The 26,750-nt window shown below is 37.6% G+C and overlaps 2 protein-coding genes across 3 annotated transcripts in view; one reads left to right on the plus strand and one right to left on the minus strand.

The window, feature by feature from the left end:
- The window catches only part of HBP1 (HMG-box transcription factor 1), a 172,918-nt gene extending 165,810 nt beyond the window's left edge, over positions 1–7,108 (plus strand). Inside the window, exon 9 of the mRNA XM_053719176.1 lies at positions 755–7,108. Within this exon, the coding sequence (XP_053575151.1) occupies positions 755–772 (18 nt within the window). The 3' untranslated portion in view covers positions 773–7,108. The remainder of the gene's footprint in view (positions 1–754) is intronic.
- Positions 7,109–7,186: 78 nt separating this feature from the next.
- COG5 (component of oligomeric golgi complex 5) overlaps positions 7,187–26,750 on the minus strand; it is a 1,291,144-nt gene continuing 1,271,580 nt past the window's right edge. For both annotated transcript variants that reach the window (XM_053716572.1, XM_053716573.1), the window contains one exon: positions 7,187–7,544. In XM_053716572.1, the coding sequence (XP_053572547.1) occupies positions 7,430–7,544 (115 nt within the window). In that variant the 3' untranslated portion in view covers positions 7,187–7,429. The remainder of the gene's footprint in view (positions 7,545–26,750) is intronic.

Genomic DNA, 26,750 nt, shown 5'->3' on the forward strand with positions numbered 1-26,750 from the left:
TCCCTTTATTACCCAGTTTTGTATAACAAACACTTATATTAATACACTTTTTTCCTCTGTGGTTACCTTGTATCTAAGCCTCTGCAGACTGCCCCCTTATATAATTGCTGTTTACAGACTTCCATTTGAGCCAATCAGTGCTGACTCATGAATAACTCAATGGGAGTGAACACAATGTTATCTATATGGCACATATGAACTAGCTGTGAAACTGTCCAGATGCACTGAGATAAGAGATGGCCTTTAAAGGCTTACAAATTAGCATATGATCCCTACATAGGTTTAAATTTCAAGACAGAATACCAAGAGAACAAAGCAAATTTGATGATAAAAGTAAATTGGAGTCATGAAAGTTTAATTTTGATAGACTGTCCCTTTAATGAAGGATACAAAAAAGGAAAAAGTAGAATAGTACAAAGTATAATTTGCATCTCACATGGTATGAATGATGGAATTATATCATTTTGCCAGGCACTAGTTTAAAAGCTTATAGGTACATAGAAGAGCACTAATAAACTGCATATTACAGTGATTTAGTGTTGTACTGTTGCTTGTCTAGAGCAATGTGCTTATCCCAATGAGCTGCTTCATAGGCTGTTGAGCCAGTCTGCGACAGCATATGTAAATAGCCTACATTGCTTTAAAAACCAAACTATCCCTTAAAATTAAAACCCCATCTCCCTATCTGACCTTTTTTCTTAATACATAAAGTGGCCAGTTCTAGTGTAGTAACTTTTTGTTGTTGTTTTTATAGGGTTCACAACAGCATTAATCAAGAATGTTAACAAAATGTTAGAGGCCCAGAAGCTCGTGACATCTGCATGGAAGAGGACAATTGGACTTTCACAATGTTTTGTGACCATAAGATGATGGCAGCATTATTCTAAAGCAAGTCGAAGAGTGAGAGTTTTCTCTTTTTAATATAGCAAAAATACCAAGATTTTTTTTTTTTTATTTTTTTAATATATTTATTTTGAATCCAGAACAGTGTACAATCAAATAAATCAAACCTTTTATGCCTCGCAGGGCAAGATAAGGCGCATTGTAAAGCAAAAAAACATAACAAAATACAGGATAAGTATACTTTATCATAGTTGATTAATCAAATCAATGAGGGCAATATTTGTACACATGAGCTGGGTTTTTTTCTATTTTCCTTACATCAAAAGACAGAAAACAACAAAAACAAAAACACAAAACAAGAACAAAAAACTGAGAGAAAAAAAAAAAAAAAAAAAAAAAAAAAAAAAAAAAAAAATAAAAAAATCCCCAACAACCTCCGGGCCCGCAAGGCTCCCTCTTAGGGAAGATAGGTCATAAAGGAAGATAGGTCATAAAGGGAGATAGGTCATGACTTTATGGTATATCTCTGAAATTCCTCATCCATGAACCTGGGAATACTTGAAGCAGAACTAACTCAGCGAAACTAATGGAAGATACAAATGGAGACAAGATCAAATGTTGGATTTGCAATGAATAAGTTTTAATGATTGGTGCCCAATCTGTCAAGAATATCTTAATTTTTTTCTCTGTGGCTTGAGATAGATGAAAAGATTCGTATATAATTTGAGATTGGATCCCTTTAAGAATTATCCCTAAACTAGGGGGCTTCTTAGCAATCCAGGACTTAAAAATGTTATATCTAACAATTAGTATAATAATATTCAAGATCCGAGTTTTAGAATCTATTATGGGATCCCTTATCAAACATATAACCTCTTGCAGAGATAGCAAATAATCCCCATTATAGAGCCTATTAAACCAGTACTGGACTTTCTGCCATACTTGTTTTATTTTAGGGCATCTCCATATCATATGAACAATATCTGCGACACTATAAAAGCATCGCGGGCAATCCGCCTTCTTGAGAGGGTAGAATTTCGCTAGCCTGGCTGGGGGTAGATAAAATTTATTGATTAATTTGATGTGAGATTCTTTCCAGTTTACCGCTAAAGGGTACTTAGCTACCAATTTACAACTACCTGTAATCATCTCTTGATCAATTGTGGGGATAGAATTAATCCATGAATTAACCCGTTTATCACTCAGCAAAGTGCCCTGTCTAGCAAGCATTATGTCATAAATTAATGAGATTGACGTATCACCAGCTATAAATTTTTGAATAAAGATTTTGACCTCGGACCACTCAACCCTAATTGAAGAATACCATCTTTGAGAGGTGATATAATGGCGGACCTGAAAATAGGCAAATCGGTTCCCTCTACCTAATGAATAATTTGAAACGATAGTTTCCCATGGGAGAATCTGACTTTGATCGTCCAATAACTGGACAATATCCTTCAGTCCTCTATCCTGCCATTCCAGAAATACTTTTTGATCTGTTCCTGGCAAAAAGCACGGGTTAGCTCTTATAGGTAAGAATTCAGAAAAAAAGGGATTCAGTGCCAAAATGGCACAAAACTTCTGCCATGCACTTATCGGGTTTTTAAAAGATTGTAATAAAGAGACTTCTCGTGGCAGTTCTTTTAGTGGACAATGTAAGAGAGCCTTCAAAGACCAAGGGTGGATCAATCTGGATTCCGGTTCGAATGCAGTAACCCTATTTGTTTGAGCTAACCAATCTATAGCTATTTTAGCCAGGGTTGCAATATTATAATATCTGATGTTCGGGAAGGCTAACCCTGCATTATCAAATTTTTGAGACAGTTTTTCCAATGATATACGTGGTTTTTTGGCTTTCCAAATAAATTTGGAAAGCCACGAATTCAATCTATTTAAGTCTTTATTTGTAAGGATTAATGGTAGATTTTGCAAAGGATATAGAATCCGCGGAAAAATTATAGTTTTGATCAAGTTAATAGAAGCAGAAATAGATAAAGGGAGAGCCCTCCATAACTCAAGATCTTCTTTGATCTTCCGGAGAAGTGGATCAATATTGGCGGAGTACCAGTATTTGGGATTTTTATGAATCTCCAAACCCAAGTATTTTATAGCAGACACTGTGCGAAACATTGGATTAGTTTGTCGATTCGCCTCCTTGCCTAGCCACATGAACTCACTTTTATCCAAATTAGACTTATATCCCGCGAAGGAGCTGAACTCCTCCAGTATGTTTACAACCTTGGGAATTGTGTCTCTGGTGTTCTGTAAACATATTAAAATGTCGTCCGCATAAAGTAGCACTTTTAAGCTTGGGTCTAAATCTGGTATACCCGGCAAGCTATCTCTCAGTCTGATTGCCAGCGGCTCCAGAGCAATGTTGAACAAAAGGGGCGAGAGAGGACAACCCTGTCTCGTCCCTCTTTCCAATATTATCCTAGGGGAGAGCATCCGATTGACCAGTAAGTAAGATTCTGGTTTCCAGTGGATTTTCTGAATGAAGTATAAGAACTTGTCTGCAAAGCCGAATTTCTCTAAGGTTTTAAATAGATGGGTCCAGGCTATACTATCAAAAGCCTTTACTGCGTCTAAAGTAAGGACTGCCTTATCATTTAATCTATTTCTGCCTTTAGACTGATCACAGTTCCAGCTAGAATCAACCAAGGTAATTAATCTCCTAATATTTTTGGTAGAATTTCGTTCGGACATAAATCCGACCTGATCGGGATGTATAAGTTTATCCAAACACCCTGTAAGTCTAGCGGCAACAATGGACATTAAGATCTTATAATCCGCGTTAAGAACGGAAATTGGCCTATAAGAGGCTGGATCTTCTGGGTTCTTCCCTTTTTTCAAAATTAATGATATATTTGCCGCTGTAAACCGGGCAGAAATTGGTTGATTTGAAATATAATAACAGTTAAACAGTTTCTCTAAGACTGGAGTTACTTCAGCCACTAGACATCTGTAGTACTCCGCAGGAAACCCGTCAGGGCCTGCGGCTTTATTCAATTTCGATGTACTAATAGCTTTTACTATTTCTTCAGAAGTAATTGGGGCATTCAAAGATTCTAAGTCTTCTTGCTGGAGCTGGGGGAGGATGACCTTGTCCCAAAAATTAGTTTGAATAATGGCGTTACTTTCTTGTTTAGCATATAATCGTGTGTAGTACTTAAAAAAAACTTCGCATATCTCTTCTGTGTTAGTATATCTTTTGTCGTTTTCCCTGATATAAGGAATCAAATTCTTCTTTTTCCTTATTTTAACTAATCTAGCTAAATTTTTAGCAGAACTACCATGAGGGCTTCTAAAATATAAATTAGTTTTCGTCTCGTCTTCTAGAAGTTTTTGCGTAACAGATATATCCCTTTCCTTTCTTAACGCTGTATAATTATCCCAATTCTTGGTCGATCGATTTCCGTGGTATTTTTTATAGGCATTTTGGACCTGCTTAGTGATTAGTAAATCTCGAGCACGTTGCTTCTTGTTTTTGATGTCTAGAAATGACATAATTTCCCCCCGTAATACCGCTTTTGAAGCCTCCCAAAAGGTTTCAATCTTGTGCAAATAAGAGATATTGCGAGTACTATAGTCCTTCCAGGCCTGTTTTAACCAATGAGTATATCTAGGATTATTATAGAGATAACATGGATAGAAAAAAGCCCTAGGCATTTTATTTTTATTATTATCATGGGATTTCAAAGTTAAAGATATAATTGAGTGGTCCGAGGTCACAATCTCACCAATTCCAGCCTCCAATTTACAGATTGAAAGTGATTCAGAGATTAAAAAAAAATCTATCCTGGCAAATGTCCTATGTGCCTTAGATTCACATGTAAAGCTTATTAAGTCCGGGTTGAGAGATCGCCAAATATCAGTAAGGTGTAATTTATAACAGAATTTGGTGAAGTATTTAGAGCTTCTCCTATTCTCCGGAAAATTTTTCCCTGAGAATCTATCAATTTCCGGACAGATAACCAAGTTAAAATCTCCGGCTATTATAAGGTTCTCCTTTATAAAAGGGAATAATTTAAGTTTAACACTCTCCCAGAAGTCTCTGCGAAATTTATTCGGGCCGTAGACATTACAGAGCACATATTTAGTTTTATCAATAATAATTTGGATTAGTATAAGCCTTGCAGCTGTATCTGTCTCCACCTGTATAACCTTATATTCCAGAGCTTTATTAATCAAAATGGCTACTCCACATTTTCTCCTGCTTGAAGAAGAAGCAAATACCTCTCCCACCCATTGTATCTTAAGTTTGGCAACTTCCTGCTCCGTGAGGTGAGTCTCCTGAATAAAAGCAATATCTGGTTTTTGTTTAGCCAATAATTTAATAATCAACTTGCGTTTCATAGGAGAGACAATCCCCCCTACATTCCATGATAAAAATTTAATATCCATTACCGAGCCTTAACTGCTCAACAGATAGAGATTCCCCCTGCGGGCCCGAAGGGGAAGAAAGAACAGAAAAAAAAGGGAGGGAGAGGAAAAAAAAAAAAAAAAAAAAAAAAAAAAAAAAAAAAAAAAAAAAAAAAAACCCACGTCTAAAAATAAAAATCAAAAAAGCCTGATTTTTTTTCAATAATACATTCAAAAAAAGAAGATTGAGAACTTTAACCCCTAATAAACTCTCCATTTATAGGGGACCAGGTAACAGTATGAAATAAGTAAGTAATATGTTATTGTTCATTTAAAAATTTTTTAATCTCTCCTTTCTCTCGAAAGATTTTCCTTGCACCATCCTGTTCAACAATTATACTGGCTGGATATACCATCCATGCATTAAAGCCTTTATCAATGAGTTGCGAGCAGAATGGTGCCATTATCTTTCTTTTTAGAGAGGTTTCTGCCGAGTAATCTTGAAATAATAGAATTTTGTTATTTCCAAATATAAGTGGTTCAGATCTTTTTTTAAATAATCTAAGGATTTCAACTTTGTCTTGATAGTTCAAGATTCTGAAAATACACATTCTATTAGAACGAGATCCCTCAAGCTGGGATTTTTTTATGCCTGTTCTATGGGCTCTTTCTATAATAATAGGAAGCCTCTGTTGTGGAATACCTAGAGCCTGAGGCAGCGTAAAAGATGTAAACTGATATAAATCTTGAAATTCTGGAATCTCAGGTAAGCCAATGATTCGAATATTATTTCGTCTGGAACGATCTTCCAGGTCGTCCAGACGCGATTGTAAATTAGCAATTTTAGAGCTCTGTTTGGATATAGTATCGGTTTGGCCACTAGCTTGATCTTCTAGCTCAGACACTCTGTTCTCCATCTCTAACATTCTATTAGAAAATTGTTTCACTTCAGAGGATAGATTAGAAATATCTGATGAAATTGTACCTAACTCGGCCTTTATTATTTCAAATTGTGGAGAGAATAAGTCAGTTAAATGAGAGATTAACATCTGCGTATCATTTATGTTAGAAAGAGTCTCACTTGAGCTATTTAGACTCGGGTCGCCCTGTCTAGTTTTTTTATCTTTGACTTTGGGCGGCATCCTAGGCGAAGATGCTTTAACTTGGGTTACAAATTTTTCCATAAAAGATTTTAAACCAAATTGCCTTATTTGTTTTTCAAAGTGATGTATCAGGTAACATAGGCTTGAAAATTGCTATCCTGTGGTGCTAAAATGGTGTGTGTCGTTTCAAAAGAGACTGGTAAAAAAGGGGAAATGATAGAATATGTAACTGCTGTTTATTGACCTTACTGCTTATTAATATGTATTGCACAAATGAATTATCTCTGACGTTAGAATTTGTACGTTTCTGACGTGGTATTTTAATGCAAAGTGCATGAGCACTAACTGACTATCCAGCACCACTAAGCTACATTTATTTTATAGCAAGTGGATCATTCCTTGTGGACAGAGGAGCCTGCAATTTACTTAAGACCCTCCCCAGCAACCAAGGAGTTAATAAGTATAAAGTTTATTAATTTAGTTTGCTACAAAATCTACAAATAGATTTTAATTTTGCTAAGGAAAATGTCCTTTATGACGGGGGCCGACTTTGCACTTAACTTTGGTGCAACACTTGCACTTTACTTTTTCTTGCAACTGTCAAAACAGTTGTGTGTTTTTTTTGTTTGTTTGTTAATTTACAGCTACATGGCTGTGACTTGCTGCAATCATGGCTTTTATGTTAATACTCAAGAATCACAGCTGTAAAACAATGTGTCTGACTTGTGACAACATAATATTGCCCCTATAATTTTGCACACTATATTCTTGTATATTTCAAATAAATTTGTTGAAATGTATTCTGTGTTTTTGTGAAAAATGTAAGTGCCAACAAGTGTATTTAGTTGATGAAAAGAAATGGAGGTACTCAAAATGGCTATTTGTAACAAATTTATTAAGTAAACAAAATGTATTGCATAAAGCGTCTTGTGATCATGAATATATTTATACTTAAACTATTTTTTATTATCCGCATACAGAAAACCACCTTTTTTTTATTATTATAGCTCTTGTGGGGAGGGGAATGGGGGTACCAATCACATCTTAAATTATCATTTTCCCTTCTGGCATATTCTCATCTATCCAGTATAGCTTTAGACGGCTGTAGCCTTTCAGAATAGTTACTGCAGTGACGACATTGCTTTCTGAAGCACTTCAACCATTATAGGATAAACTGGTGCAAATTCCTTTCCTTCTCTAGCTTTGACAGATTGCATGTAAGCTTCAAGTGCTCCCCTAAAGAAAAGCAAAAACCAGTTAGTATTCAGAAGATTGGATTAAATGCGTATATTAAATAGTTTGCATTTTTACAATAAAATAGAAAAAACATGTTAAACTTTCTACAAAGCTGCTACATTTCTTTAGCTTTGTTCCCAGGATTATGCTGCTTAAAACATAAACAAAAAGTTTGTGCCTTTTTATTAGCAAAGCAAAGGTTTAAGGCAAATGATTTTACATATATAGCAACAACAAAAAAGGTTCATATTAAGTTATACTGTACATGCTTTTTTGCCCTTTCTTATTATAGAAGCCAGTTTGCCAAATGAAATCTACTAGAGCAGTACTAAAATATGTGGGTCTATGAGTAGGCACCACATATAAACACAAACTTTATTGGTCATAGGGCAACAGAAGCTGTACACCTCTTCTACTGTAATCTAGATCTGTATGGTCAGTACTTCAAGTGTAGCAGAAACCTATTTGCTCTATTGTGTTTGATTCATGTTTCGTTATCACTCAAGTGATAGTCTGTTTATCGGATAGTGCAGGTGTGCTACATCCCTTACATAATAGACTTTGATGGGACATGCAGTAAAATTAATGTTGAATATGGCTCAAGTAATAACCCAATTGTGCACAAAAATCCACTCAAGTCGTGGAGTTCTTCATTTACTTCTGTGCTGTACATACTTTTCACCCACTCCTAGTCCTTCTCTTGTACCATATTTCTTTAATTCTGCCACAAAACCATTTTTCATTAATAAATATTTGTTTCTAACATTTTAATGCAAACTAGCAAGCACTAATTGTTTATTTCAGGTCTTGAAAAAAATACTAGATCTTACAATGATATTTTGTACGGTACTCGAGTGCAACACTTAACACACCACTTTTAATACAAAGTGCTCCCTGCGCCAGCAATTTAAAGAATATGTTGCGCCTAAAAAGCTTTGGTTACATCAGCTTACCAGATTGTGGGCTATTTTTAAAAACTGAGCGCAAGATAACACCATGCGTTATTGATTGCGCTCCACTTGTAATTTAACCCTCAGTCAAATTATTATCTGCTACTTCATATAAAACTGAGGTTGAAGATTTTGCATCTGCTACCTATGAAGCAGAGCCCATGAAACCCAAAAATTTTCTTTCATGATTCAGATAGAGAATACAGTTTAAAACAACGTTCCAATTTACTTTTATTTAATTTGCTGCCTTCTCTTGTTAACCTTTGATGAAAGGTTTATCTAGGAACGCTCAAGAGCAGCAAAGAACCTAGGTTCTAGTGGCTGATTGGTGGCTAGATATATATACTGATTGTCATTGGCTCCCTCATGTGTTCAGTCAGCAACCAGTAGTGCATTGCTACTCATTCAACAAAGAATACCAAGGGAACAAAGAAAAATTGATAATATGAGTAAATTAGAAAGTTGCTTAAGATTGCTGCTCTATCTGAATCATGAAAGAAAAAAAATGGGTTTTATGTCCCTTTAAGGCACTATTGAATTCACTTCTGTTTTCAAATGTACTTTGCTTTCTGGTACAAGTTGTTGTAAAATAATACGCACATATCCTACACTAATGGGAACCAGCTGGTGATTGGCTGACTAGAGGTTTTCAACTTTCTCCCAGTAGTGCTATGCTGCTCCTTCAGCAAAGGATATCAAGAAAATGAAGCAAATTTGGTCATAGAAGTAAATTGGAATGTCGCTTAAAACTGTGTACTATCTGAATCCTGAAAGAGAAAATATTTGGGTTTCATGTCACTTTAAAGCATTGTAGGTCACCATTGAGGGAAAAAGTTGTATTCCATGAGGAATCTGGTAATGAGAAGGGAGCAGCTCTGGCATGGTTCAGCCATAAGGTCGCCTAATCATAGATAAAACATAATTTATGTAAGAACTTACCTGATAAATTCATTTCTTTCATATTAGCAAGAGTCCATGAGCTAGTGACGTATGGGATATACATTCCTACCAGGAGGGGCAAAGTTTCCCAAACCTCAAAATGCCTATAAATACACCCCTCACCACACCCACAAATCAGTTTAACGAATAGCCAAGAAGTGGGGTGATAAAAAAAAGTGCGAAAGCATATAAAATAAGGAATTGGAATAGTTGTGCTTTATACAAAAAAATCATAACCACCACAAAAAGGGTGGGCCTCATGGACTCTTGCTAATATGAAAGAAATGAATTTATCAGGTAAGTTCTTACATAAATTATGTTTTCTTTCATGTAATTAGCAAGAGTCCATGAGCTAGTGACGTATGGGATAATGACTACCCAAGATGTGGATCTTTCCACGCAAGAGTCACTAGAGAGGGAGGGATAAAATAAAGACAGCCAATTCCTGCTGAAAATAATCCACACCCAAAATAAAGTTTAATGAAAACATAAGCAGAAGATTCAAACTGAAACCGCTGTCTGAAGTACTTTTCTACCAAAAACTGCTTCAGAAGAAGAAAACACATCAAAATGGTAGAATTTAGTAAAAGTATGCAAAGAGGACCAAGTTGCTGCTTTGCAAATCTGATCAACCGAAGCCTCATTCCTAAACGCCCAGGAAGTAGAAACTGACCTAGTAGAATGAGCTGTAATCCTTTGAGGCGGAGTTTTACCCGACTCGACATAAGCATGGTGAATTAAGGATTTCAACCAAGATGCCAAAGAAATGGCAGAAGCTTTCTGACCTTTTCTAGAACCGGAAAATATGACAAATAGACTAGAAGTCTTTCGGAAAGACTTAGTAGCTTCAACATAATATTTCAAAGCTCTAACAACATCCAAAGAATGCAACGATTTCTCCTTAGAATTCTTAGGATTAGGACATAATGAAGGAACCACAATTTATCTACTAATGTTGTTGGAATTCACAACCTTAGGTAAAAATTCAAAAGAAGTTCGCAACACCGCCTTATCCTGATGAAAAATCAGAAAAGGAGACTCACAAGAAAGAGCAGATAATTCAGAGACTCTTCTGGCAGAAGAGATGGCCAAAAGGAACAAAACTTTCCAAGAAAGTAATTTAATGTCCAAAGAATGCATGGGTTCAAAAGGAGGAGCTTGAAGAGCCCCCAGAACCAAATACAAACGCCAAGGAGGAGAAATAGACTTAATGACAGGTTTTATACAAACCAAAGCTTGTACAAAACAATGAATATCAGGAAGATTAGCAATCTTTCTGTGAAAAAGAACAGAAAGAGCAGAGATTTGTCCTTTCAATGAACTTGCGGACAAACCTTTATCTAAACCATCCTGAAGAAACTGTAAAATTCTCGGAATTCTAAAAGAATGCCAGGAAAAATGATGAGAAAGACACCAAGAAATATAAGTCTTCCAGATTCTATAATATATCTCTCTAGATACAGATTTACGAGCCTGTAACATAGTATTAATCACAGAGTCAGAGAAACCTCTTTGACCAAGAATCAAGCGTTCAATCTCCATACCTTTAAATTTAAGGATTTGAGATCCTGATGGAAAAAAGGACCTTGCGACAGAAGGTCTGGTCTTAACGGAAGAGTCCACGGCTGGCAAGAGGCCATCCGGACAAGATCCGCATACCAAAACCTGTGAGGCCATGCTGGAGCTACCAGCAGAACAAACGAGCATTCCTTCAGAATCTTGGAGATTACTCTTGGAAGAAGAACTAGAGGCGGAAGATATAAGCAGGATGATACTTCCAAGGAAGTGATAATGCATCCACTGCCTCCGCCTGAGGATCCCGGGATCTGGACAGATACCTGGGAAGTTTCTTGTTTAGATGAGAAGCCATCAGATCTATTTCTGGGAATTCCCACATTTGAACAATTTGAAGAAATACCTCTGGGTGAAGAGACCATTCGCCCGGATGCAACGTTTGGCAACTGAGATAATCCGCTTCCCAATTGTCTATACCTGGGATATGAACCGCAGAGATTAGACAGGAGCTGGATTCCGCCCAAACCAGAATTCGAGATACTTCTTTCATAGCCAGAGGACTGTGAGTCCCTCCTTGATGATTGATGTATGCCACAGTTGTGACATTGTCTGTCTGAAAACAAATGAACGACTCTCTCTTCAGAAGAGGCCAAGACTGAAGAGCTCTGAAAATTGCACGGAGTTCCAAAATATTGATCGGTAATCTCACCTCCTGAGATTCCCAAACCCCTTGTGCCGTCAGAGACCCCCACACAGCTCCCCAACCTGTAAGACTTGCATCTGTTGAGATTATAGTCCAGGTCGGAAGAACAAAAGAAGCCCCCTGAATTAAACGATGGTGAACTGTCCACCACGTCAGAGAATGTCGTACAATCGGTTTTAAAGATATTAATTGATATATCTTTGTGTAATCCCTGCACCATTGGTTCAGCATACAGAGCTGAAGAGGTCGCATGTGAAAACGAGCAAAGGGGATCGCGTCCGATGCAGCAGTCATAAGACCTAGAATTTCCATGCATAAGGCTACCGAAGGGAATGATTGTGACTGAAGGTTTCGACAAGCTGAAATCAATTTCAGACGTCTCTTGTCTGTCAAAGACAGAGTCATGGACACTGAATCTATCTGGAAACCTAAAAAGGTTACCCTTGTCTGAGGAATCAATTAACTTTTTAGTGAATTGATCCTCCAACCATGATCTTGAAGAAACAACACAAGTCGATTCGTATGAGATTCTGCTAAATGTAAAGACTGAGCAAGTACCAAGATATCGTCCAAATAAGGAAATACCACAATACCCTGTTCTCTGATTACAGACAGAAGGGCACCGAGAACCTTTGTAAAAATTCTTGGAGCTGTAGCTAGGCCAAACGGCAGAGCCACAAACTGGTAATGCTTGTCCAGGAAAGAGAATCTCAGGAACTGATAGTGATCTGGATGAATCGGAATATGCAGATATGCATCCTGTAAATCTATTGTAGACATATAATGCCCTTGCTGAACAAAAGGCAAGATGGTCCTTACAGTTACCATTTTGAATGTTGGTATCCTTACATAACGATTCAATATTTTTAGATCCAGAACTGGTCTGAAGGAATTCTCCTTCTTTGGTACAATGAAGAGATTCGAATAAAACCCCAGCCCCTGTTCCAAAACTGGAACTGGCATAATTACTCCAGCCAACTCTAGATCTGAAACACATTTCAGAAATGCTTGAGCTTTCACTGGGTTTACTGGGACACGGGAAAGAAAAAATCTCTTTGCAGGAGGTCTTATCTTGAAACCAATTCTGTACCCTTCTGAAACAATGTTCTGAATCCAAAGATTGTGAACAGAATTGATCCAAATTTCTTTGAAAAAACGTAATCTGCCCCCTACCAGCTGAGCTGGAATGAGGGCTGCACCTTCATGTGGACTTAGAAGCTGGCTTTGCTTTTCTAGAAGGCTTGGATTTATTCCAGACTGGAGATGGTTTCCAAACTGAAACTGCTCCTGAGGATGAAGGATCAGGCTTTTGTTCTTTGTTGAAACGAAAGGAACGAAAACGATTATTAGCCCTGTTTTTACCTTTAGATTTTTTATCCTGTGGTAAAAAAGATCCTTTCCCACCAGTAACAGTTGAGATAATAGAATCCAACTGAGAACCAAATAATTTATTACCCTGGAAAGAAAGGGAAAGTAGAGTCGATTTAGAAGACATATCAGCATTCCAAGTTTTAAGCCATAAAGCTCTTCTAGCTAAAATAGCTAGAGACATAAACCTGACTCAACTCTGATAATATCAAAAATGGCATCACAGATAAAATTATTAGCATGTTGAAGAAGAATAATAATATTATGAGAATCATGATCTGTTACTTGTTGCGCTAAAGTTTCCAACCAAAAAGTTGAAGCTGCAGCAACATCAGCCAATGATATCGCAGGTCTAAGAAGATTACCTGAACACAGATAAGCTTTTCTTAGAAAGGATTCAATTTTCCTATCTAAAGGGTCCTTAAAGGAAGTACCATCTGCCGTAGGAATAGTAGTACGTTTAGCAAGGGTAGAAATAGCCCCATCAACTTTAGGGATTTTGTCCCAAAACTCTAATCTGTCGGACGGCACAGGATATAATTGCTTAAAACGTTTAGAGGGAGTAAATGAATTTCCCAAATTATTCCATTCTCTGGAAATTACTTCAGAAATAGCACCAGGAACAGGAAAAATTTCTGGAATAACCACAGGAGATTTAAAGACCTTGTCTAAACGTTTAGATTTAGTATCAAGAGGACCAGAATCCTCAATTTCTAAAGCAATTAAAACTTCTTTAAGTAAAGAACGAATAAATTCCATTTTAAATAAATATGAAGATTTATCAGCATCAACCTCTGAGTCAGAATCCTCTGAGACAGAATCCTCTGAACCAGAAGAATCATTAGAATCAGAATGATGATGTTCATTTAAAAATTCATCTGGATAACGAGAAGTTTTAAAAGATTTTTTGTGTTTACTAGGAGGAGGAATAACAGACATAGCCTTCTTAATGGATTCAGAAACTAAATCTCTTATGTTATCAGGAACACTATGAACATTAGATGTTGTTGGAACTGCAACAGGTAATGGTACTTTACTAAAAGAAATATTATCTGCATTAACAAGTTTGTCATGACATTTAATACAAACAACAGCTGGAGTAACAGCTACCAAAAGTTTACAGCAGATACACTTAGCTTTGGTAGTTCCAGCACCAGACAGCGATTTTCTTGAAGTATCTTCTGACTCAGATGCAACATCTTGCAATATGTAAGAGAAAAAACAACATATAAAGCAAAATTGATCAAATTCCTTAAATGACAGTTTCAGGAATGGGAAAAAATGCCAAAGAACAAGCTTCTAGCAACCAGAAGCAATGAAAAATGAGACTTAAATAATGTGGAGACAAAAGCGACGCCCATATTTTTTTAGCGCCAAAAAAGATACCCACATTATTTGGCGCCAAAATGACGCCACATCCGGAACGCTGACATTTTTGGCGCAAAAGAACGTCAAAAAAATGACGCAACTTCCGACGACACGTATGACGCCGGAAACAGAAAAGATTTTTTGCACCAAAAATGACGCAATAAAATGAAGCATTTTCAGCCCCCGCGAGCCTAACAGCCCACAGGGAAAAAGTCAAATTTTTAAGGTAAGAAAAATGATTGATTCAAATGCATTATCCCAAATATGAAACTGACTGTCTGAAAAAAAGGAATGTTGAACATTCTGAGTCAAGGCAAATAAATGTTTGAATACATATATTTAGAACTTTAAAAAAAAAGTGCCCAACCATAGCTTTAGAGTGTCATAGAAAATAAGACTTACTTACCCCATGACACTCATCTACATGTTTGTAGAAAGCCAAACCAGTACTGAAACGAAAATCAGCAGAGGTAATGGTATATATATAAGAGTATATCGTCGATCTGAAAAGGGAGGTAAGAGATGAATCTCTACGACCGATAACAGAGAACCTATGAAATAGACCCCGTAGAAGGAGATCATTGAATTCAAACAGGCAATACTCTCTTCACATCCCTCTGACATTCACTGCACGCTGAGAGGAAAACCGGGCTCCAACCTGCTGCGGAGCGCATATCAACGTAGAATCTAGCACAAACTTACTTCACCACCTCCATAGGAGGCAAAGTTTGTAAAACTGATTTGTGGGTGTGGTGAGGGGTGTATTTATAGGCATTTTGAGGTTTGGGAAACTTTGCCCCTCCTGGTAGGAATGTATATCCCATACGTCACTAGCTCATGGACTCTTGCTAATTACATGAAAGAAAGTATTGTGAGATTATAAACAAGTTACAAACTAGAATAGTCAACCAATTCTATAATTAATTAAGAGTAATTGAAGCACCTAGTTAACCATTTCAACACACAATTATAAAACCACTTTTTCCATAGTCTATGAAACTGATGAAATGGTTTAAAAATAATATCAGAAACCCGCCAGTGCGTTCAAATTCAGCCATCACAATTTTGCTATTGTTGAAAAACATAATTTATGTAAGAACTTACCTGATAAATTCATTTCTTTCATATTAACAAGAGTCCATGAGCTAGTGACGTATGGGATATACATTCCTACCAGGAGGGGCAAAGTTTCCCAAACCTTAAAATGCCTATAAATACACCCCTCACCACACCCACAAATCAGTTTAACGAATAGCCAAGAAGTGGGGTGATAAGAAAAAAAGTGCGAAGCATAGAAAATAAGGAATTGGAATAATTGTGCTTTATACAAAAAAATCATAACCACCACAAAAAAGGGTGGGCCTCATGGACTCTTGTTAATATGAAAGAAATGAATTTATCAGGTAAGTTCTTACATAAATTATGTTTTCTTTCATGTAATTAATAAGAGTCCATGAGCTAGTGACGTATGGGATAATGACTACCCAAGATGTGGATCTTTCCACACAAGAGTCACTAGAGAGGGAGGGATAAAATAAAGACAGCCAATTCCTGCTGAAAATAATCCACACCCAAAATAAAGTTTAACAAAAAACATAAGCAGAAGATTCAAACTGAAACCGCTGCCTGAAGAACTTTTCTACCAAAAACTGCTTCAGAAGAAGAAAATACATCAAAATGGTAGAATTTAGTAAAAGTATGCAAAGAGGACCAAGTTGCTGCTTTGCAGATCTGGTCAACCGAAGCTTCATTCCTAAACGCCCAGGAAGTAGATACTGACCTAGTAGAATGAGCTGTAATTCTTTGAGGCGGAATTTTACCCGACTCAACATAGGCAAGATGAATTAAAGATTTCAACCAAGATGCCAAAGAAATGGCAGAAGCTTTCTGGCCTTTCCTAGAACCGGAAAAGATAACAAATAGACTAGAAGTCTTACGGAAAGATTTCGTAGCTTCAACATAATATTTCAAAGCTCTAACAACATCCAAAGAATGCAATGATTTCTCCTTAGAATTCTTAGGATTAGGACATAATGAAGGAACCACAATTTCTCTACTAATGTTGTTGGAATTCACAACTTTAGGTAAAAATTCAAAAGAAGTTCGCAACACCGCCTTATCCTGATGAAAAATCAGAAAAGGAGACTCACACGAAAGAGCAGATAATTCAGAAACTCTTCTAGCAGAAGAGATGGCCAAAAGGAACAAAACTTTCCAAGAAAGTAATTTAATGTCCAATGAATGCATAGGTTCAAACGGAGGAGCTTGAAGAGCTCCCAGAACCAAATTCAAACTCCAAGGAGGAGAAATTGACTTAATGACAGGTTTTATACGAACCAAAGCTTGTACAAAACAATGAATATCAGGAAGAATAGCAATCTTTCTGTGAAAAAGAACAGAAAGAGCGGAGATTTGTCCTTTCAAAGAACTTGCGGACAAACCCTTATCTAAACCATCCTGAAGAAACTGTAAAATTCTCGGTATTCTAAAAGAATGCCAAGAAAAATGATGAGAAAGACACCAAGAAATATAAGTCTTCCAGACTCTATAATATATCTCTCGAGATACAGATTTACGAGCCTGTAACATAGTATTAATCACGGAGTCAGAGAAACCTCTATGACCAAGAATCAAGCGTTCAATCTCCATACCTTTAAATTTAAGGATTTCAGATCCGGATGGAAAAAAGGACCTTGTGACAGAAGGTCTGGTCTTAACGGAAGAGTCCATGGCTGGCAAGATGCCATCCGGACAAGATCCGCATACCAAAACCTGTGAGGCCATGCCGGAGCTATTAGCAGAACAAACGAGCATTCCCTCAGAATCTTGGAGATTACTCTTGGAAGAAGAACTAGAGGCGGAAAGATATAGGCAGGATGATACTTCCAAGGAAGTGATAATGCATCCACTGCCTCCGCCTGAGGATCCCGGGATCTGGACAGATACCTGGGAAGTTTCTTGTTTAGATGAGAGGCCATCAGATCTATCTCTGGGAGCCCCCACAATTGAACAATCTGAAGAAATACCTCTGGGTGAAGAGACCATTCGCCCGGATGCAACGTTTGGCGACTGAGATAATCCGCTTCCCAATTGTCTACACCTGGGATATGAACCGCAGAGATTAGACAGGAGCTGGATTCCGCCCAAACCAAAATTCGAGATACTTCTTTCATAGCCAGAGGACTGTGAGTCCCTCCTTGATGATTGATGTATGCCACAGTTGTGACATTGTCTGTCTGAAAACAAATGAACGATTCTCTCTTCAGAAGAGGCCAAAACTGAAGAGCTCTGAAAACTGCACGGAGTTCCAAGATATTGATCGGTAATCTCACCTCCTGAGATTCCCAAACTCCTTGTACCGTCAGAGATCCCCACACAGCTCCCCAACCTGTGAGACTTGCATCTGTTGAAATTACAGTCCAGGTCGGAAGAACAAAAGAAGCCCCCTGAATTAAACGATGGTGATCTGTCCACCACGTTAGAGAGTGCCGAACAATCGGTTTTAAAGATATTAATTGATATATCTTCGTGTAATCCCTGCACCATAGGTTCAGCATACAGAGCTGAAGAGGTCGCATGTGAAAACGAGCAAAGGGGATCGCGTCCGATGCAGCAGTCATAAGACCTAGAATTTCCATGCATAAGGCTACCGAAGGGAATGATTGAGACTGAAGGTTTCGACAGGCTGTAATCAATTTTAGACGTCTCTTGTCTGTTAAAGACAAAGTCATGGACACTGAATCTATCTGGAAACCCAGAAAGGTTACCCTTGTTTGAGGAATCAAAGAACTTTTTGGTAAATTGATCCTCCAACCATGATCTTGAAGAAACAACACAAGTCGATTCGTATGAGACTCTGCTAAATGTAAAGACGGAGCAAGTACCAAGATATCGTCCAAATAAGGAAATACCACAATACCCTGTTCTCTGATTACAGACAGAAGGGCACCGAGAATCTTTGTGAAAATTCTTGGAGCTGTAGCAAGGCCAAACGGTAGAGCCACAAATTGGTAATGCTTGTCTAGAAAAGAGAATCTCAGGAACTGATAATGATCTGGATGAATCGGAATATGCAGATATGCATCCTGTAAATCTATTGTGGACATATAATTCCCTTGCTGAACAAAAGGCAATATAGTCCTTACAGTTACCATCTTGAACGTTGGTATCCTTACATAACGATTCAATAATTTTAGATCCAGAACTGGTCTGAAGGAATTCTCCTTCTTTGGTACAATGAAGAGATTTGAATAAAACCCCATCCCCTGTTCCGGAACTGGAACTGGCATAATTACTCCAGCCAACTCTAGATCTGAAACACAATTCAGAAATGCTTGAGCTTTCACTGGATTTACTGGGACATGGGAAAGAAAAAATCTCTTTGCAGGAGGTCTCATCTTGAAACCAATTCTGTACCCTTCTGAAACAATGTTCTGAATCCAAAGATTGTGAACAGAATTGATCCAAATTTCTTTGAAAAAACGTAACCTGCCCCCTACCAGCTGAACTGGAATGAGGGCCGTACCTTCATGTGAACTTAGAAGCAGGCTTTGCCTTTCTAGCAGGCTTGGATTTATTCCAGACTGGAGATGGTTTCTAAACTGAAACTGCTCCTGAGGACGAAGGATCGGGCTTTTGTTCTTTGTTGAAACGAAAGGAACGAAAACGATTGTTAGCCCTGTTTTTACCTTTAGACTTTTTATCCTGTGGTAAAAAAGATCCTTTCCCACCAGTAACAGTTGAAATAATAGAATCCAACTGAGAACCAAATAATTTGTTTCCCTGGAAAGAAATGGAAAGTAGAGTTGATTTAGAAGCCATATCAGCATTCCAAGTCTTAAGCCATAAAGCTCTTCTGGCTAAGATAGCCAGAGACATAAATCTAACATCAACTCTAATAATATCAAAAATGGCATCACAGATGAAATTATTAGCATGCTGGAGAAGAATAATAATATCATGAGAATCACGATTTGTTACTTGTTGCGCTAGAGTTTCCAACCAAAAAGTTGAAGCTGCAGCAACATCAGCCAATGATATAGCAGGTCTAAGAAGATTACCTGAACATAGATAAGCTTTTCTTAGAAAAGATTCAATTTTTCTATCTAAAGGATCCTTAAACGAGGTACCATCTGACGTAGGAATGGTAGTACGTTTAGCAAGGGTAGAAATAGCCCCATCAACTTTAGGGATTTTGTCCCAAAATTCTAACCTGTCAGGCGGAACAGGATATAATTGCTTAAAACGTTTAGAAGGAGTAAATGAATTACCCAATTTATCCCATTCCTTAGCAATTACTGCAGAAATAGCATTAGGAACAGGAAAGACTTCTGGAATAACCGCAGGAGCTTTAAAAACCTTATCCAAACGTATAGAATTAGTATCAAGAGGACTAGAATCCTCTATTTCTAAAGCAATTAGTACTTCTTTAAGTAAAGAGCGAATAAATTCCATCTTAAATAAATATGAAGATTTATCAGCATCAATCTCTGAGACAGAATCCTCTGAACCAGAAGAGTCCAAAGAATCAGAATGATGGTGTTCATTTAAAAATTCATCTGTAGAGAGAGAAGATTTAAAAGACTTTTTACGTTTACTAGAAGGAGAAATAACAGACAAAGCCTTCTTTATGGATTCAGAAACAAAATCTCTTATGTTATCAGGAACATTCTGCACCTTAGATGTTGAGGGAACTGCAACAGGCAATGGTACATCACTAAAGGAAATATTATCTGCTTTAACAAGTTTGTCATGACAATTATTACAAACAACAGCTGGAGGAATAGCTACCAAAAGTTTACAGCAGATACACTTAGCTTTGGTAGATCCAGCAGGCAGTGGTTTTCCTGTAGTATCTTCTGGCTCAGATGCAACGTGAGACATCTTGCAATATGTAAGAGAAAAAACAACATATAAAGCAAAATAGATCAAATTCCTTATAAGACAGTTTCAGGAATGGGAAAAAAATGCCAAACATCAAGCTTCTAGCAACCAGAAGCAAATGAAAAATGAGACTGAAATAATGTGGAGACAAAAGCGACGCCCATATTTTTTGGCGCCAAATAAGACGCCCACATTATTTGGCGCCTAAATGCTTTTGGCGCCAAAAATGACGCCACATCCGGAACGCCGACATTTTTGGCGCAAAATAACGTCAAAAATGACGCAACTTCCGGCGACACGTATGACGCCGGAAACGGAAAAGAATTTTTGCGCCAAGAAAGTCCGCGCCAAGAATGACGCAATAAAATGAAGCATTTTCAGCCCCCGCGAGCCTAACAGCCCACAGGGAAAAAAGTCAAATTTTTGAGGTAAGAAAAAATATGATAATTTAAAGCATAATCCCAAATATGAAACTGACTGTCTGGAAATAAGGAAAGTTGAACATTCTGAGTCAAGGCAAATAAATGTTTGAATACATATATTTAGAACTTTATAAATAAAGTGCCCAACCATAGCTTAGAGTGTCACAGAAAATAAGACTTACTTACCCCAGGACACTCATCTACATGTTTGTAGAAAGCCAAACCAGTACTGAAACGAGAATCAGTAGAGGAAATGGTAAATATAAGAGTATATCGTCGATCTGAAAAGGGAGGTAAGAGATGAATCTCTACGACCGATAACAGAGAACCTTATGAAATAGACCCCGTAGAAGGAGATCACTGCATTCAATAGGCAATACTCTCCTCACATCCCTCTGACATTCACTGCACGCTGAGAGGAAAACCGGGCTCCAACTTGCTGCGGAGCGCATATCAACGTAGAATCTAGCACAAACTTACTTCACCACCTCCCTTGGAGGCAAAGTTTGTAAAACTGATTTGTGGGTGTGGTGAGGGGTGTATTTATAGGCATTTTAAGGTTTGGGAAACTTTGCCCCTCCTGGTAGGAATGTATATCCCATACGTCACTAGCTCATGGACTCTTGTTAATTACATGAAAGAAATGGCATCTTTACATACATTACATTTGAAATATTCTGTTACGTATGAATGCCAGAATTCTTCCAGTATTCCATAGCACAACTACTGCTCCCCAAGGCAGAACATGCAGTGATCTGAGATGTCATCGCAGAAAATGCAGCATGTCTGCAGAAAGATTGACACATGCATGAACTCTTAGCACTTTCACTTTGCAGCACTGCTCCACATTAGACTGCTCTCAGAGTTTTTCTCTGGCTGTACTGTGTATGGTTTCCTTAACACATGCATCCAGAGCAAAGTGCTGTTTGAATAGAACAGTCAAATATGGAGCAGGGCTGCAAAGCTGCAGAGCGTTTGTTGACTGCCTCTCAGGGATTTTTTCAACCCTAGTCTTTCCTGATCTGCAAAGCTGTGACTTCTGAATGTAAGATGTTCTTGTGAGTAATGCACCTTTTCTACCTTGTGATGGTAGATTAAGAATAATAAGAAAAGTTCTGCCTCTGGGCTACTGATGAACAAATATGAGAGCAGGTTCCTCCTGGTGGTAAGAAACATGTTAAAAAAACAAAATCTTGCTTTGTAGCTTATCTTTGTCTGTTATGGCTTTTTATCGTTATCAGTAATATGATTTGTGGCTAAGGTTCTCTTAGGAAAGGTAAAATCATTTAATGATGAATAAAATGATGATTTGATTTTACACAAACATTTCCTAACCGTGCTCGTTATTGACCCTGCTGTTTTCTTACGCACTGCATACGCATAAGCTTGTGGGCTAAATAACAAATCCAGTGGGACAACTAGCATAAGGATTTGTCATGAAGAAACCTAAATAAGTAACGCAGCTTTTATTTCCACTCATTACATTTGTCCAAATAAAGATGAGTAGCAACTTAGTTATTTTTTTTAAAATATATTTTTAGAGGTATATCAGAACAAAGAAATGCAGTTCATATGTGGAAAATGAAACAAACATCATACAGAATTGAACGAATAATTACAACATAGTCTATTATCCACATTGTACAGTTTTAATAGGTCTAAATTGAAATCTAGTAGTGTTAATCTAATTGTGGATTTTTTGTGAAACCTAAATAGTTTTTTTTTCCTTTTAGGTATCATGTATTAACCTGTCAATAAGCAAGAATTATCTTGGTAGGGGAAGGTATGGCTAATGTCAGATACATAGGGGAAAGGACTAGAAATATAGAATAAGAAAGGGACATGCAGTAACCAACTATGCAGGTGCGTACTGCTGGAGCGCCACAAAACCGAGAATTAATTAGCAACTTTTTATCCCCGAGGTTCATCATAACTGGTCTTACTCTTATTGAGAAGGAAAAAGCCTAAAACAGTGTCCAGGTATCGAGAATTATTAAAGGGGGACGGGGTAAGAAATAGAGAAGAAGCGGAGTGAGAGGAGAGAAAAGATGAAAAAGAGGAAAAAAAAGGGGATGTGTCATTCCTATTGTTTTTGTCCACATCTTAATAATTAGGTCTATCTTTATTATTAAATGTTTTTTTTGTTTGTTTTTTTAAATAATTTTTATTGAAGTTGTGAGTCAATATTACAAACAGGGTTCACCCATAGACCAGAATAATACAAAAAATAGAGTATACATTAACAGAACAAGAATATTACGGACAACTACATAGCTGTGAAACTCTTTATCAACAAGAAGAGATTAAGCTGGGTGAGCACTGGGGTCACCCTAATAGCATACGGGGCTATATCTAGAGTTGTAGCTGTCCGCAAAGTGTTATTGGAGCCTACCAACAGGGGTAAACATGAAGGAGTAAAACCATCAGGCACGTTCTGCTACTGTGTGGTAAACTGGACTGGACAAAGGTAGGTGGGACTTCTTTTTTTTTTTTTAGATTAAGTTGTGAAACAGATAAAATGAAAATGCTCCTCCTTGTGCCAAAGGGGTCACTTTTGGACCTAAGTGATCTAATGAAAGAAGGCTGTGGGGAGGGAGCTTATGAGTTGGTTACCCTTGGGCCAAAACATAAAGAGGGGGAAAAGAATGCAGCGGGCAAGAGCCGCTATTTTTAGAAAAGGGGGAGCCGGATCTATCTGGGGTACCCATACTAGTGTTGAGGGCAACAAGTTGGGGGTATTCAGTTATGATAAAGAGGAAAAGTTCTTTATGGGGGTATATATTACAATAACAGATCATTTCTTATATCAAAATAAATTGAGAGAAGAATCTAACTTAAATATGGGGTCAGATATACAACAGTGGAAGGTCACTGTCTACTTACAATTTCAACATAAGTTCTAAGAGGGTCATACCTGGTTTCCAAAATAAATATGAAATATTTAGATACATGTCCAATTTTTGCCTCATGTGTATCTAATTCAAGTTCTTTGCCAAACTATGTCATCCACAGAAGGACCATTAACTAAACTTTGTGTCTCTATCTATATCTTCTAATAATAGGGTTAGTTGACAATAGATACACACATTAGGAGGTATAGGATATTGTGGACTCTGCTGCTTTGGGTTCTGCAGATTAATAAATCTGGGGCTAACAAGTAGGACCATTCTGAAACTATTGTGGGCCTTAAATGAGTAGTAGGGAGCTATATAATCTCTAATATTGTTGGCCACATTTATGAGAGCAGTATATGGGAGGGTAAACTAACCAGAGAAGTTGGAGCCTCTGATTAAAATATTTAAAACCACCCCAATTATAACGTGTAACTCTCGTGTACCTGAGGGTACAGTACATATAGGGGCTGGGGAGGAGGGGTGATTTCTGGGGAGTTCCCTCATGGGCCTTAGGAAAAGGGATGTAAAACATATTGAGGGAATTGGCATACAGGGCATGTGAGACCCCCCTAAAAAGAATGTAATTTGGGAGAATGGTAATCACATAATATTGCCACTTTAGGTCAGAACCAGATTAAGTACAAATATGTATGGTTTACCAACCTGGGGACCATCCTACCTAATTCCTCTCTTAAACCTGGATTTTTTAACTACTGAGGGGATTATACATTACAATTTTTTGAAAATATAAACACTTTATAGGTTACAACCCTCTTAGTAAGCTTAGGTGAAGTGAATGACATGAGATTTTGAAGAAGAGCTGTTACAGTATTACACGTGTCATAATACAAGGACTCACAAGGCATTCTGTGTAGACTGACAGTCTGTCCTTTCAAGGTTGGAAGGCGATATCTGTACACGGCAGTTGCTATATATAGTACTTATAGGAGAGTAGCTAAGGAGGGTCAGGTTCCATACAGATGTGAACTATCACTGATAAGTACACCTAGTTAGGCACCTGAAAATGTATATAGAATATATATGGATGTGAGTGCCTAACAGGAGGGCTCTCCTAGCACCAAAGTTAAGATTATATAAATACATACCATTCACCATTGTATACCCTATGCAGGATGGGTAGCTATATTGATAACACTGAATTGCCCGCTGGTCTCATTCTGGGGCCCAGCTCTTAAGATCCTATTGAAAGACATATAATAGGGGCAGTCTCAGGGGAATTTCAGATGTATGGTCTCCTTATAATAGTTTCAGTAAAGAGAGATCTCTACCAGGGACTAATTAGTGGATATTTAGATTCTACAGACAAAAATATAAACCTTTTGGGAGCTATAAGTGTAAACTCAGTTATGAAGGTATTGTGAAACACAGGGCACACACAATTGAGAATCACAAGAATGCCAATGTCATCACTTCAATCTGTTTTTATGAATTCTAAGAAGGGGTCCCATCCTCCATATATCAATGAGAGGGTCCCATACTAAATTAAAATCACCTTCCAAAACCACAGTACCCTGTTTAATTCTCTCTACAAGATTGAGGTTTTTCCTTAAGAAAGCTGTCTGTCCCTGATTTGGGGTGTAAATATTAACTAGAGTGAAGGTACTATTATTCAATTTGCATATCAGGAAGAGGAAGCGTCCCTCCGCATCCTGCTCAACATGTATCGGTTGGAAAGCTACATTTAAAAAAAAACAAAAAACAAGTTTTTTATTAAAGTTATTCAATAATATAACAAGAAACAAGTGGTCAGTATTGCATACATTGAATATTGTAGTAGTAGTTCTATGATTAAGCATAATCATTACACATGCAGTATACATTTGTCATCACTTGTTCTTTTTTAAACAGTTTTGGTTACTGAAAATACAAGTAATAGGATCTATCATAATTTTTCACACATATCTTATGGTAAGCATAGTTCAATGATATGACCTTTTCAAGTTGTAGGCAAGCGGTAAGAGACGCTTTACCTAATGTACACCATCAGCACCATACGTGCAGAAGTGGTTATCCCTAGGTAGAGGTCATGCGTTTTGAGTATTGTGATAATTTTTTCCTTTAGTGTGTGTAGTAGGGGGAAGGGGAGGGGGGAGAAAGGGAAGGTAACATGGATGTGGTCATTATTTTTAAATAAATACAGAGGCGTCTAAGAGTATTTAATTTAGTGCTATCTTTTTATTTAGTAGGAAGGTCTCCCAGGGTTCCCATATCAGGCAATAGGCGGTCGCCTGCTTTCTAACTCTGTATACATAATCTTCCATGCTTTTTACATAATTAATAAAGTCTAACACCCCCTGCCATTTAGGGGGATTGGGTTTCTTCCAATTCCTTGCTATTAGCATTTTAGCTGAGATTTGGATATACAGAAGTAGAGATTTTTTTTATGCGTTTGAAGCTTCTTAAAACTCAGATGAATATCCACAAAAGCTCCAGGGTCATATAGATGTTCCTAACCTTAGCCCAATATGTCTCAAGTTTGGAGGGGGTTCCCATATCAGGCAATAGGCGGCCGTCTGCTTTCTAACTCTGTATACATAATCTTCCATGCTTTTTACATAATTAATAAAGTCTACCACCCCTGCCATTTAGGGGGATTGGGTTTCTTCCAATTCCTTGCTATTAGCATTTTAGCTGAGATTTGGATATACAGAAGTAGAGATTTTTTTTTATTTGTTTGAAACTTCTTAAAACTCAGATGAATATCCACAAAAGCTCCAGGGTCATACAGACGTTCCTAACCTTAGCCCAATATGTCTCAAGTTTGGAGGGGGGTTCCCAGCTCCCCACACCCTCTCCAGCATCTTGGAGAATAGTTAGGGTAAAGTTTTTTGTAGTTTAATCAGGACCAAGTGCCATCTAGTCAATAACTTGAAGTACTGTTCGTATAGTGTCACACAATGTATTGTCCTATTGACCAGTTAAGACCAGTCCTAGGTCTTAAGTTCTGTCTCCCAGGCCTCCATATGTCTTGTTTTGCAGAGTGTAGGGTCTCCTAAGAGGCATCTGTAGTAGGTGGAGTAGGTTGTTCAGTTGAAGGTCTGCCACCCATCTACTCTCCCAGAGTGTCAGGTCACGTAATCTGTCCGTCAAGAAGCCCCAGGATTTCTTTAATGATCTCAACCGTAGAAGTTTAAAACTCAATA

Source organism: Bombina bombina, chromosome 6 (genome assembly GCF_027579735.1).
Source record: "Bombina bombina isolate aBomBom1 chromosome 6, aBomBom1.pri, whole genome shotgun sequence".
Taxonomy (NCBI): Eukaryota; Metazoa; Chordata; class Amphibia; order Anura; family Bombinatoridae; genus Bombina; species Bombina bombina.